Genomic DNA, 14,723 nt, shown 5'->3' on the forward strand with positions numbered 1-14,723 from the left:
CTTACCTCTTCAGCTCACCACTCTCCTATCTCTCACTGGTCCACACTGAGTCCCAGTGTGTCCCCTGTTACCCCTCTTTTCTAGTCTCTCTCTCTCTCTCTCTCTCTCTCTCTCTCTCTCTCTGGCAGGAGTTCCCAAAAAAAGTCCTTACTCACTCTTGCACATTCACAATTTGAATTCAGTCCTGGTGCACTCGAGAGATGAGATCAATGTGACTGCAGCTGCAGAGGCACTTAGCTAGATGCTCTTAAAAGGCAGAGAAGGAGGAGTGAGATGTTGCGGAACAAAAGCGAGATGGAGAGAGATTCAGAAAAAGACAAGCTGTTAATACCTCCTCTTTTCTGCAGCATCATACGTATTATATTCCTCGTTCAGCTCCTCTGTGCTTGTCTTTTTCTGTGTTCCTCTCTCTCTCACGCGCACACACACACACACAAACACTACTGACTTCGAGCCATTTTGCATCCTCCCCCTTTTTAACCCTTTAAGTGTCTAATTCCCTGGAGCAGCAGCATTTGATTTAATGTATGTGACAACTGGTTGATGCACCCTATTGGACAAAACAGGCCAGTGTGTCAAAACGCAGCTGTGTCATGATGCTTGTAATGCATTCATGCTTCAGTTCTCCGAATAGAGTGGTGGAGTTTAATATCTTTGAACATATAAAGCAAAGCTGTTACCTCATACAATGCACCAACAGACCATTCAAAGATCGTTATTATTTTTTTAGATGTTATCAGTACAAAAGCACTTTAGCTTCATTGCATCCCATGTGCTCTAAACTCCCAATCGTACACTTTCATTTCATATTCCTGCTCAGCAGTGTGGGAAATGGAGTCCATCTGGGTCATTTGCTCCCCCCTGTGCATCTTGTGTCTTGCCTCTTCCTGTGAAAACCCCTGCAGGATCTTTCCATGGATTGAATTACGGAGCAGAGGTCCCAGTTGCCAAGCAACGGCCAGGGAGTCAGACTCCCACATCTAGGATCTGATTGGCTGTGGGGACACCATACTGCATATATAGCCCTCCAAATATGGCATCAATCAGAAACAAACTGGTGATGCAGGGAACAAAGATGAAAGTATAGGTTCCACTTTGAAGAGCATAAATGCATTATGAATAACATTAGCTATACTTTAATCACAAACAACCAGGCAATTTACCAACTACAGATGTTTTCTGGGAAGAAGATACTGAACAGACATCCACGCAGGGACTCAAGGAACAAAAGAGACACAGCCTGACGGGCACATGCTGGACACCACTGCATCCATGACAGTCATCATCTTTATATACCTGTCAGCATTACAAAGGTAGCAAATACTGACTGTTGACATCTAGGCTGTGTATATAGAAACACATTTAAATACCATCAGTGACCAACAGCAATAAAAAAAGTGTTGAATCTTTTTTTTTTCCAGTGTAAATTTATATTGTTGCTTTCCTTGCATTAACAGGAGGGGTCCATTACACCTATTTATCCAATACCTGTAGAGGCAGCACACATGAATTCGACAGTGCAAAGTGCCATTTGCAGTTGTGCCCGTGTTACCGGCAGGATGATGTGTCTGGCTGTGACCACACACTCTCCTCCAGGCTCTTCAGAGACCACACGCAAAGAGCTTTTATTGATTGACTGAGGACAGCTGAAGGATCGTGTGTGTTTTATTGTCTGAAACCTGAGGAGCTGTAGATGTATACAATCCATTCTCTCTCTTAAGTATGTATATTATGTTTAGATATGTTAGACATAATTAAAAATTAAACTTGCACATTCATTAGAGTGTTCCAACAAGTATGTATGTATAAAAATAAGCACAGAACAAATCTGACACCTTTCAACATATTTAATTTAATCCTGATTAACACTTTACAGTTGAGTTTCTTTTTTTTATTTTAGAGTCTCTCAGTAGTGTGGGGGTATTGAAAGCTAAATCAGTCGTTTCTTGTATTTCATGCTCACAGCCACTAGAGCGTAGTAGAGGACAGTTCAGCCTCTCAGCCTTCTGGTGTGGTCCTGAATACTTCACTGCTTCATTCATTCATTGGGCGTTGTAGACAAAGAGGACCTGAAAGAGAAACTGTGAGTGTGAATGAGGAAGTTGATCTGAAAAACTGAGTTTTTCATATCTTGAAACACTTTAACTTTGGCATAGTAGCTGTATGGCTATAATACTCTAAAACCTATAGTTTTAGTAGAATAAACCCAATATTTTCAAAGTTTATTGACTATATGACTAGCATTCTGTTTGATTAAAGAACGGTTGGTAAAATGTGACAATATAAATATAAGCAATATAATATAAGCTTCACATAATGTAGAAATACTACATTTTATGTCAAAAATAAGCCTCTGGAACAGCAATAAAACTCACATATATAACATAATTTTAATCTGTTTCATGGGGGAAGTAAAGACTTCAGATTCAGCATATGTGGAACATCAATGATACATTCACCATTTATGTGGCAAAGCCCTTAGCACACACTTGCCTCTGCCTTTGTGTCTCTGCTTGCTAGTCTGAAGCTCTGAGGGGGTTAACAGGACATGGAGACAGTTGGGCCGCACCCACTGAGCTGATTTGAATAACGCCGGCATTTGGCGCGAGGCTCAGAGGAGCCAGCCTTTCTTCATACCGGCTGTGACACCACTCCCCTCCCCGTGCACCCTGGAGTGGCGGGAAATGCTAGAGAGAAAGAGGCACAGAAATAGAGAGGAAAAGGATGACGAGGACTGCACTGGCTGGACTCTGAGCTTTTGCACACCTACTCTGTACCTGCAGTCACTAGGTTGCTGTGGATACAAAATGTACCTTGGAAAAAAGGACAGAGAGAAAGAAAAGAGGAAGAAAAAGCAGCACGCCCCCCTCTCTGTTTTGGCGCGAGACGGACAGAGAGATAATGCTCTCTCAGTGGTAGACTGTGGATGGAGACAAAAGCAGGCATGAGTGGAGCGGGCCAGAACAAAGAGGGTAACAGCCTGGACTACCCCCCTACCTCTTATCAGGCTCCACCCCCTACCCCCCCAACAAAAAAAAAACACAGCCTGAAGGCTTCAGGCCAGGCGGATGACTATTATAACCTTAATCAGTCCTTCAAAGCAACCACTCAGGCATGTTTGCCACCACCAGATTCTTTGTTCTAACTGGGGTTCATCTTAGTTTTGGCTTGAACCCTTCCTCATTTTCCATGCACACACACACACACGCTGTTATCGTGTTCACACAAGAAGAGGCCGTCTTGCTTTTTCTCGCTGAGATAAGAGCTGGCGAGCGTCCACCGCCAAGGTAAAGGACCCATATGAAGGTCATTTGCTGAAGTGGCATCACAGACCATTAACATCAGCCACACCGCACTCAAGTGACATAATTGGATTTGTTGTTATTGGCTTTCAGAGAGGCAACAGTCTAGAATCACCCCACCCTCCTAAATCTGTGGTGTAATTAGGTGGGTGGCAGCTGACTAAGCAATAGCATCTTTTCGTTGGGGCCAGATTCACCCATCAGAGAGCAAAAAGAGCAGAGCAGCAGCTCCTCTCACTTCCTGCCTCCAATGGGTTCAACACAAAAACAGGAAGTCTGTGCTGCCTGTGTGTTTCCTAGGCCTTATAACAGAGCCTCTCTCTCAATGCTACACACACACACAGGCCTATAGTGGGGAAGAGGAAAGCAGGGCACTGATTATTGCATAAGCTCCACAGTGGTGGTCACTCAGGCCCTGACGACAACAGCAGTCACATTCAGACGCAGGCTGAAAAGAAGGAATTGTAACCATGCAGGACGAACAGAGGCGTCTATACACTATACATTCACCATCTGATAAGAGACAATCTGATAACACACACAGTGTGTGTGTGCAGTGTGTGTGTGTGTGTGTGTGTGTGTGTGTGTGTGTGTGTGTGTGTGTGTGTGTGTGTGTGTGTGTGTGTGTGTGAATCTGCATTTTAGCATTTAAATGTATATTAATGCAAATACACTCTCCACATACACTCTCACTCTGCAGTAATTGGTCAATAAATTGGCGTTTGATGTGTGTGTGTGTGTGTGTGTGGTGGGGGGTTGCTGATTACTGACCGAGGGGGAAACAAAGAGCACAAGCACTAAAGTACAGATCTGGGGGGGGGGTTATAGTCGTGGTGGTGGGGAAACTATGAGGTCTGCAGGGGGTTAAAGGGGACGGGGGATGGGTAAAGCCCTTCTCTGAGTAGCTTTGGGGCATAAGGAGGTGGGGGTTGGTGGTACTGGCACTCAATGGGGCTAAATTCAAAAGATGCAGCAAGTGTCCCAACTTCAACTGAAGCAACCTTACACCACAGAACCAAACAATGGAACATCTGCTGGCTGACAAAGCCAGGCAGCTCACTGTGAGAGCAGCAGCAGTGGCTCTGATTTAAACTGCTACTCTGTGGATGCAACCCCCAACAGCAGCAACAGGTTTCAACACCTTTCATAGATACTTGGCATCAGCTCACTTCCTTTGGCAGCTATGACTAGATTGCTTCATCTTATTTTGAAAGCATAAAATGTGTTTTTCTAAATGGGGATTCTCTTCAAAAGCAGTTTGGGAAGAAACCAAATTCTATGCCAAATAGTGCATTTACTAGTATTCCCGTTTTGGAGTATCCAGGTTATGTGGGAGTGCAAACATCATATCCTGGATTCAAAACCAGATAGGCCCTTTTCCCAGTTTTGTAAAAAAGAAAATAATAATTAGCTAGCTGAGGTCTTCCAACAGTAACTGGGATACTGTGACATACAAACATCTTGTCCAGATTTCTATTCCCTGACTTTCAGTCAGTTATCCCCTGGTTCGTCACTGAAAGCAACCCCTTTCACATTATGCATAGTCATTTGATCAGTTGTTCAATATAAAAATAGTTTGTTTAGAGCAACTTTAAGCATTTGTTCACTTGTCACTCATTGTTTTCATTACTGGTAATATGATGAAGAAGCCAAACTCAACAGAGAGATAGAGTGTGTCCAGGTATAGAAATAATAATGGCTGGATGTTAAGGAGTCAAAGACATGTCTGCGCAGAGCCAGACAACCAGAAACTGGACAATGAATCATGTATACAGGCACATCAATAACCAGGTTTCACATCATATCCCCAATATGATAAAAAGCAGAATAAGACTCAACACCAAGATACTAGTGTGCATGTATACATACTCACATACTGCCAGCTTTAGTGACTCACCCTCTCTCACCCATTCAGTGTATGTGTGTGTGTTGGGAAGGGTGTGTGGGGGGGGGGGGGGGGGGGGGTTGCCAGGGTGAGGGTAGCACAGCAGTTGTCACTGTTGAGGCCCCTTTCCCCCTCTCTCCTCCTGCTTATCCATTAACCAGCACCATGGTTACATCACCGCCGCTAATGCTCTCTCTTACATCTCCTGTGGCCAAAGACCCTACAGAAACTACTACTATTACTCATAGACTATAATGCACATTTATGTGGCTTTTTTCTAGTCTCCCATCCTAATTGCCTGCTTTATTAACATCATCTCATGTACAGTGTTGGCAATGCATGTGTTTGTTTACCCATCAACTGTTGGACTGTCCATCCTCAGCGTGATTTTGTCATAAACCCAGGTCAGAGAGTTTAGCGCGAGCCACTGACAGCTCACGCAGTCTGGTGGTTTGAAGACCTTTTGATGGGTTCATTATAATCAGAGCTCTGGTGTGTCTGGGCCCAGATGGCAGCGGTGTTTACACTAACGGGATTAGGATTAGCTCCAGATTAGACAGGCGAGTTGAAAGGCCTGCTCCACTGACACGACATGGCCGCTTGGCCCCACGCTAACCCTCCCGAATTCATCTCAGATACTACTAACCCACAACAGACAAGATAGCTGTCAGCTGAGGAGGGTAATGAAGGTGCTTGTGGAAAGTGAAAAAAAAACCCCCCACAACAAACGGCTTTCATGCTGCACAACAGGTGCCGCACAGGAACTCCTCACACCTCGTATGTTTATTTGGTTCTAAGACGGACCAATTTGTTGGACTGGCTGAGGTTTAAAGCAAAACATTGGTTTGACACCAGTCAGCAGGCCAGACGTATCCCAAGAGAGAGGAACATATACAGCCCTTTCCAACTGAATCATCACTGTTATGTAACACTGGCCTTGGGATGGGGAGGTTGAGCAACACAGACAGAGAGAGCGAGAGAGAGAGAGAGAGAGAGAGAGAGAGAGAGAAACTGAGCTCAGAAGACTGACCTAGATCAGCAAATGGTGGAGATAAGTACCTGAGGGGAAGGCAGGAGCCAGCAGGGAAGAAGGGGTGTATAGGGAAAACAGGGAAACAAGAAGACAGTAGGAAAGACAGAGAGAAACAGGAATACAGGAAGTTAAAGAATGTGATTTCTTGCATGCCAGCATATTCATGTGGTTTTTCAGTGGCAGGCTCACAGCCTCATTAGGATCAGATGGACAGTAGCCACCGCAGCCCCGGCAGAGGTCCAGTGACACAACCAGGCTGGAATGTGGGTCAGTAGGCAGAGAGATGGAGGCCTGCAACCAGGGAAAGTTTTCTCAAAGCATTTGTGTGTGTGTGCCCTCACAAGCAGATGTGTGTATCTGCGTCTCTTCCCGCTTGTGTTTTCCCCACCTTCCTTGACCGTCAGCCACTCTCTGTCCACAAAAAATAGAATAAAGGGAAGGGCGTGTGTTGAGTGTTGAGTAAGAAAGGGATGAAAGTGAGTCCACTTCTCCTCTCCAGCTGACTACGATTCCCTCCGAAAACATCTCTCAGCACAACCTGAACCGAGCCTCCTAATGGGACATCATTCAGTTCCACCACAGCTCATTCTCACACAGGAGATCACAAGGTTATCCTAAGATAAGCCTACTTCTCTTCCGCCCATATTATATGTCCTATATTCACCCACATGTAGGTCAGAGATAAGCAGCCAGTTCAACCATGCTCTTAGAATCACAAACCAGTGCAGTGTGTTTAAGGTCCGTTTCCTCCTCTGTCCCACTGTGTAAACAGGCAATGTATACACGCCATACAAACCAGGCCAGTCAGAACACAACCAGCTAACATGGTGGAAATATTGCTCAATGTGCCTGTCTGTGTGTGTGTTTTTTTCTCTTTTAAAGTGCAGAGGTAAGAGATTCATCACAGGGACAGCTAGGGGATCTTAGCAGTTACGAAAGTTTATCCTCCCACTTTCCAGCAACACAGACACACTTCATATGTTGCTCAATTAAGAGCTTGCTGAGGTAAGTTGCAGTCATCGCACTCACTTTTCAAACTGCAGATTCACATTTGTTTGACCCAGATGGTAATTCATAAACAAGAAACGCCAGAGAGACAAGTTTAACTGGTAGGGTTTCAGTGTCTGGGAGACGTGCCGAAGATAAGACGTCTCATCTGCTTTTGTGTTTTTATGCCAATGTTTACAGGCTGAGCCATTGTTCTGAGGTGATGCAGTTGTGTGTCAAAGGTAACACGTGCAAAACAAACCTACTGAACATACTCACTCTTTTAGGAATATTAACAGGGTGATATTTGTTGCTTACTACACAGCTAAGTGAATTAAGGAGCATATATACATCAATAGTAATTGCTTCCAGGGAACTTTCCTGTCTTATCTCACCCAGTTACACATTTCTGATCTGCTCTGTTGACCGCAATTTCAATCAATCATGAAATTAGCCTGTGAATCATGCAAGCCAACTTTTCGATCAAAGGATTTCCCAGGCAGCAATGCGTGCTATTGCTACATGCTTTATTGCATCTAGTTAAGAGTTAGCAATAAAGTCTTAATTCTAAGTAGCTTGACTGTGAATGCCATCGCACATTCTTGAATGTCACAGTGAAGAGATGTATATGCTTAAAAAGAAAGGGAAAGATGAATGAGATTGCTTTTTCATAAGTGTGTGTGAGGAGGATGTATAAATCAGAGAGAGGCTGCTCTTCACCCGGCCAAATCATCAATTCTCCACAGTCCCACCCTGATCACACTCATCACACACTTTGTCTGTCTGACCACCAGTGAAGCTGTCACATGCCGTCTTATACCCTGGGAATATGTAGACCTCTGTGAGCCAGCCATGAACGGATCTCCTCTTACACAGACCAGATATTTAGTATAAGGGACAGCAACAGGTTGCAGCTGTTTGGGCCTAAAAGGCTTCTTTTATTACGGAAAAATAAATGTAGCCCGCAGATGTGAGAGAATAAAACACACATGCTGGAAGGAGGAAGCCGCGGTATGAACATGTGTGTGAAAGTGATCACACGTGCGCTTCAGAAGTTGCTCAGTGTGGGCGTTGCGTGGACTTGAGAGCAGAAAATCTGGTCTGGCAAGTTAACCGTCAGAGCAGAGCAGAGCATCCCACAGGAAAAAGAGATCCTCTTACCTCATTATTTCCTTCAGGAAAACCCCTTTTTCTTTAAACAAAGAAGCGCCATAACCGCTGAGTGTGTATTGTCAACACTAACACACATGCAGCTGCTGTTGGGAACCTTATATTAATTGAGGTGTTTTTAACTTAACTCCAACTCTACCCCAATTTATCGTTAAAAAAAACTCACTGGGTGAACTCAAATGTATGTTGGGCATTTTGAAAACAAGCCAGTTTATTTTAGTTGCTGAAAAAAAGTGACAACATGGAGATATGATCTTTCACCAGACACCAGCAATATTCTCATTTGCATCCCCAGAAACACACTGTGGGACACACTTTGCATGTTGGATAGCTGCATTGTCCTGAAAGGAACCAGGAACTACTCTAACAACACATCTTAAGGAGAAAGTATTTGAACCTTGACTACATTATTAAGTTAATCATTGATTTCCTGCTCTTGTGCTGCATCACTTCAAATGAATTTGGTGGTCAGAAGGTAACAGGAAACAACAGGTTGCTCCTATCTGGTCCAAGACCTGATATGTGATTTTGCTTTCACTTCCTGATGTAGCAAAAAGTACAAACAGCACAGCACAACAACTACAGCTGATGTTAATCGGAGGTGTCATTGCTCTTTGCTTTGACTAAACTTCATTACAAATTCACTTGTATTACCTGATATGCTGGTTGACCTGTTCTGTGTTTACCAAGGAAATATGAGGACTGCAAAGTTCTCGTGAAATATTACAGAGGTTTCTTAGTAGAATGTAGCAAAGTCAATGTTGTTATGGAGTTTTTATCATCTATTGTGTGTAGATGGGGTCATTCAACTCAACGCCTCCTGAGACCATGCTGATTTTGTAAAGGAAATGTTCCACTGTGCCAGAAAATAGCCCTCAGGGCTAAACATGGGGCCCAGAGTGAACACAGGCAGGTGGAACACCAACCAATCCGAGCCATGACAAAGGCCAGTGAGGTGTGAGACGGTTGGAGTTCAGGGTGTGCCTGGCTCGTCTGTCAGGCTGTACTTGAATGAAATGGTTTGAGTTCATTGTACACATGGCTGGCACTCAAACCTCAGTCATGCAGGCTTGCAGAGACTCGTCGGCGAGGTCATTGATAGGGAGGCAACATCACACAGGGATTTTCTTATACAAGGAATTCAATATACAAGGAGTTACTACATGTTAGGCATTTAGCTCAGTTTCATACTGAATGAGTTCCATAAAGGGGGCAGAGAGGAGATTGTTGCCCTGCTCAGACTCATTTTTCCTGATGAAGGCCTGCTGGGTTCAAAACGTTCCCTTTCTTTAGTCCAATACGTTTCTGGCAACTTTGACCCAGTGTGAGGATACTCTCTGGTTTTTACTCCATTAATTCTGTTACCTTGCACCCCTCTTATGTATTGGACAGGATCCTGCTGCAAATTCTGAACTCGGCCGGTGCGGGAGCAAAGTAAAGACAGTGACGGTACATGTCAGTAATAAATACAACTCTTCATCTATCAAAAGTGAAAAAAAACTCAATGAAATCTATCCATACTAGATCCCTTTGCTCTACTCTAAGTACACAAGTAGCTCTCTGGGGGACGGCAGCTGTATGTAAGGAGTCCGACTGGCACGCAACGCCCACCAATTACATGGACCACAAAGCTATGTAGTATACAACAAAGGGTAGTAAAAGGCATGTCACATAACATATACAAGCCTTATGAAAGGGGACTAGAGGGTCGTGTCATCCAATAATGTAGAAATCATAGAGCGATTTCCACTTTTTCCATTTACAGGCCATTTTACAGCCACTCGCATGAAGCAGTGCTACTCTCCCACTGCGTACCTGTGTGAACAGCTGCACTGGATCCAAGTAGCAGTTCACACAACCCCTGTCTCCAAACCCTTGGGACTGGTCTAAAGATACCAAACGTACATGTGTGTGTGAGCGTAACCTAGTTCGGAGCACATCAGGTGCCCAGCATGCAGCAGCCACTGCAGAGGGGAGGATCCACAACAGTATCACACACACACTCGCTCTTCAAGGGCAAGTCTCAAGGACAAGCTCCGTCTAACCTTCTGCAGACCAGCAGCTGGTGCACAAGGTGCGCTCGTTCATACGACAGACACTGCAAAGTGACACAGAGGAGGGAAAGCATCATCATTTTTATCATCTGCCCTCATTTACTGTAGATTTGTGCGAGACAGTCGGTTGCATTTCTGGAGAGGCAACACCACAGCAGCGTGTGGTGGATCTTACCCACACTTTCGGCGTGAGGCATGATAAATCTGTGTCATATGTTACTTCCACCTCAAACATTTATGTCAAGGGTTCACTTTGGTGCGAGGTCTCTTTAGGTTGCCATGGAAACTAATAGAAGCTGTGAAATTAATTTGATGGCAAAGTCTAAATGTTCTTAGACATTTTGACATTCATTTGATAGGAGGGATACAGTAAGTTGTGCCCTAGCAGTGTATGGTATTGTGTAATATTTGAATAAGAAAAACAAAGACTTCAGGTTTGTATGCAAATATGGTATAAAAATTTAATGTTGCCGTCAATGTTAACATGCTTTAAAATCAACCAAAATCAGGAGAAGCATTGAAATCACAAAGTGACGTGTGAATATAAAGTACAGCAGTGCTACTTATTCTTTTTTTTGCCCATTTTTTCTTTTTTCTTAACAAAATAGAGGTTCCTCGATGCCTGGTGGCACGTCATAAAGAGGAGCGAAGCTCGTTGACAACTCTTGATTTTGTCTCCTTCACCAGGAGCAATAAGCTATTATTTACAGAACAATTTGTACAGCAAACAATCAACTGACTCATTCACTCATATGTACACAGAAAGGCATTCACACTTCACTCCATTATAAGTGTGCAATGATGAAATGAAGACCTCTCAACTGACTTCCACACACATCCTGAAGGCTACATATATCACACTGGTAAACTATTAAAGTTCTGAAAACAGAATTTCTCATTTCCCATCACAGCATACCAGGAATTATCTTAGCTATAAAATCAACTCCATTACCCCTGTTCATAACTAAAACACTGTGCAAAGAAAAAATAAAAACACAGCACACTATCTGCTCCTCCCCGTATCAGGTTCATTGGTAAGCACAGTCAATTCATAGGAAGCCCACAGCAAAATGTATTCCAAACTAAAATTCACAGCTATTTACATGAGGCATGTTGTTATATAAAAACGGTAGCTTTTCAGAAAGTGACAGGTAACTCGAGAGTAAAAGTTCCTGACTGTGAATGAGGCAGTTTATTTCATAAGCAGACTTGTTTTGTGTCTCAAGAGCGCTTCAGTTCAGATAATCTGCGGAGGAGCTGCTGCTGTCGGACTTTGAGGCGCTTCTTCTCCTGGAGCTGCCGCTTCTCCTTGGTGTGCAGCTCCACGAGGTACTCTGTTGCATGGGTCAGGATGGCCACCTTCGGGGTCTTGGCCGACTCCAGGCCGGGGATCTGATCCCGCAGGGCGAGGAAACGGGACCGGAGGTCGTTCCTCCTCTTCCTCTCAAGGAAGTTGTGGTTCCGCCTGCGGTCAGTGTCCTCTGTGTCAGAGTTTTGGGGAGACTCTGAGGGGGAGGAGGGCTGGGAAACACGAGCTGAGCAACCCGGCTGCAGACTGGTTCCTGTGCAGTTGCGCTTGCTTTGAGGCTCTTCCTCATACTCCTCCTCCTCCTCCTCATCATCTTCATCATCATCTTCTTCATCCTCATCATCCTCCTCAGGTTCTGGATCGCTGTCTGGGGAACGAGCAGCGTAGTTGTGCTGCTGCCGGTGGACGGACATGTGGAAGCGTTTGGGGCAGGGGTCAGCCCGGACTGTGATGGTCACCGGTTTTCTGACATTCACCAGCCTCACCCGGTTCTGCTTACTCTCCACAGTGACCACGTCGATTTCCTCTTCATCATCTGTGACCACATAAGAAAATAACTCATCAGTACACATAGAAAAAAGGGTTTTACAAGCATGATGTTTGGCCCGTTATAAAAACACTCCACAGGCTTCACACTGCATAAGAAAGAGCAGCTGAATCAGAATTTAACTAAACTGACTATAAGGAGGTGCATTCCACAACCAAGCATGCAAATCTCCTGCTCCTCCATCTGAGGAGGGCAGAGCAGGAGCTGAGGTGTTAAGAGCAGTGGTCATCCATACCAAAGCCCGCAGGAATTCATGCTTTTGTCACTGAGCATTGATCAACTATTTAAATGAGGAGATCTGCTGGCAGGGGGCACTCCCTAATGTGAAAGAGTAACTGTCACGGCCTGTCGCTGTGTGTGTGAAGTAGTAATAAATCACCAGGACTCGGTCACCCCGCCCCTCTGCCGCACTCTGATTGCAATGCAGAGCCAGTGGCAGATATTGAAAGGGGGAAATTCAAGTAAAAGTGACGGGGGCGCGGTTTTTAAAAGACTGCATGCGTATCTTGAGCAAGCATGTGGCGCATTGTCAACGCGAGGGTAAAAACCCAGCTCTAAAAAGGTTGACTGCCTGTGTTGCACTTGATAACCCCTCTGCACCACAGCCCACAGTTATGCAACAGCAGCCCGGCTTTCCAAATTACGCATTGTTAGAGGGCAATATAATCCTGAGGCAGCGGCAGGGTGGGGCAATTTAGAGCCTGAATGCTTTCTTACCGGAGGAATCAGAGCGAGACTCGGAGCCAGACGACGCCGGCTTCCTGCAGCTGCTTGTCGGGATGGTGAGAACAGCCGCGGGGTCGACGCAGTCTGTCGCCGAGGCGGCGTGCGCTCCTCCGGGAGAGACGCACTGCGCTTTGCTCGGTCTCACGGCGATCTGGGCCACCGGGGAGACACCGGTCTGTGCCGCAGCTGACACTCGCCCGTTGACCTTCTCCAGCTGCTTACTGGCAGAGAAACTACTCCACATGCAGTCCTGGATGATGATGGAGCTGAGGTTGCCGAACAGCTCCCCTGTGTCTGGGATGAACTGGCCCTCGCACTGATCCTCGTCCTGACCCAGGACTTTGGACAACCAGCTGAGCTTGTCTCCCGGCGAGAGTTGCAGCGCAGCACCGCTCAGAGTCCGGGTGGGAGACATGGGAGGGGTGGGCAGCAGCTCGAACTTTTTCCATATGTCCTCGCTCGGTGCGGTCGACTTGTAAAAATCCTCCTCTGTGTCGAAATCGTTGAAGAAATAGTGCTGGTAACAGTCGAACTCCATGTTTCCAGCTAATAAATTCCTCTTAGTTTATTCCCAGAAAATGGTCAAATGACACCAGTGGCCTCTGAAGAACGTCCTGCACGACCTGAGGGCAAATATCACAGTGATCAGCAGTCATCTTTATAAAGTAGTTCCCATCAGATGCACGAGCAAGTGTCCATCTAATGGGCTATTAGGATATTACATCCCTCTAACAGCCTACTTTCTACAAATGGAACCACATTAATAATAGATTGCATCTTGCGGATGCCCTCTTTGCAGTGATGGACTCAAACTGTCCAGGCACACAAGGTTATTACATAATATAGTTATATATAGGCGTCAACTATGATCCAGTGCAAGTTTTTAAAGAGCAGGAGACGACCCGAGTAGAATTGCAGACTTTGTTTCACACAACTATCCTGCGTGTAGGTAACAGTCTGCGCGCGGCTGCATTTCCTGAAATGTAGGCAGCGCTTTGTTCCACAGAGTCATGTGAACTGGTGAAGAGGAAAAGTGCCTCAGAGCCACACAGTGGGTTCACCCTCACGGCTATGTTTCCTCATCTGAAACTTTCATAAACACACAGCAGAATAAAACTACTCACCGGCTCTCCGCTAAATCCCACAGCGAAATTCAGGGCATTGAAATCCTCTCGACAGCCGAGGAGCAAAGTGTCCGCGGCGCGCAGAGATCAGGCGGATAAAACGCTGCTGGAGTAAAAGATGCGCTGTCTCGACGCCGCGAGTCTCTACTTTAGTTTTATTTTTCAGTTTTAAAAGGCAAAGCAGCAAAAAGCCGGTGCTCACACAGCAGGCACAAGGTCCGCCCCACAATGTGTAATAGAAAGCCACACAGTGCGTTTTTCGCGCCAGTGAGATTTCCTGTTATAAGGCGATAAAAAAAAAAAGAGCAGGGAGGAGCCTCGGAAATATCTGCAGCGGTAGATCCGGGTAAGCCCCTCCATTTGCATCAGAGGCGGGGGGGGGGGGGGCGCTCAGCCCCGCCCCGTCTACACCACCAATTATGGTCACAATAACTAACATATTTCATCACCGGTATGTGTTGCTCTTACAGAAGTAGAAGGAGACACATATGATGAGCACTTTACTTAACCAGCACACGCTGCTTTATGCAACATATTGTACTTTTCACGCCACTACATTTGGACACTTGATTGGACGAGACAAGGC

General features: G+C 45.4%; 1 protein-coding gene across 1 annotated transcript; it reads right to left on the reverse strand.

Moving 5' to 3' along the window:
* Positions 1–10,875: 10,875 nt before the first annotated feature.
* LOC139297758 (protein L-Myc-1b-like) lies at positions 10,876–14,269 on the reverse strand. Its single transcript, XM_070920548.1, has 3 exons — positions 14,138–14,269; positions 13,005–13,636; positions 10,876–12,275 (listed from the first exon to the last, which is right to left on the reverse strand). The coding sequence occupies exons 2-3, from the start codon at positions 13,549–13,551 to the stop codon at positions 11,653–11,655; spliced, it is 1,170 nt and encodes a 389-aa protein (XP_070776649.1). The 5' UTR covers positions 13,552–13,636; positions 14,138–14,269; the 3' UTR covers positions 10,876–11,652.
* Positions 14,270–14,723: the final 454 nt, after the last annotated feature.

This window comes from Enoplosus armatus, chromosome 15 (assembly GCF_043641665.1).
Source record: "Enoplosus armatus isolate fEnoArm2 chromosome 15, fEnoArm2.hap1, whole genome shotgun sequence".
Classification (NCBI taxonomy): domain Eukaryota; kingdom Metazoa; phylum Chordata; class Actinopteri; order Centrarchiformes; family Enoplosidae; genus Enoplosus; species Enoplosus armatus.

Coding starts and splice junctions, on each gene's coding strand:
- LOC139297758 (XM_070920548.1), bottom strand. CDS start 13,551: ATGGAGTTCGACTGTTACCAGCACTATTTCTTCAACGATTTCGACACA. Junction 12,276..13,004: donor GTCTCGCTCTGATTCCTCCG/GTAAGAAAGCAT, acceptor ATGTGGTCACAG/ATGATGAAGAGGAAATCGAC.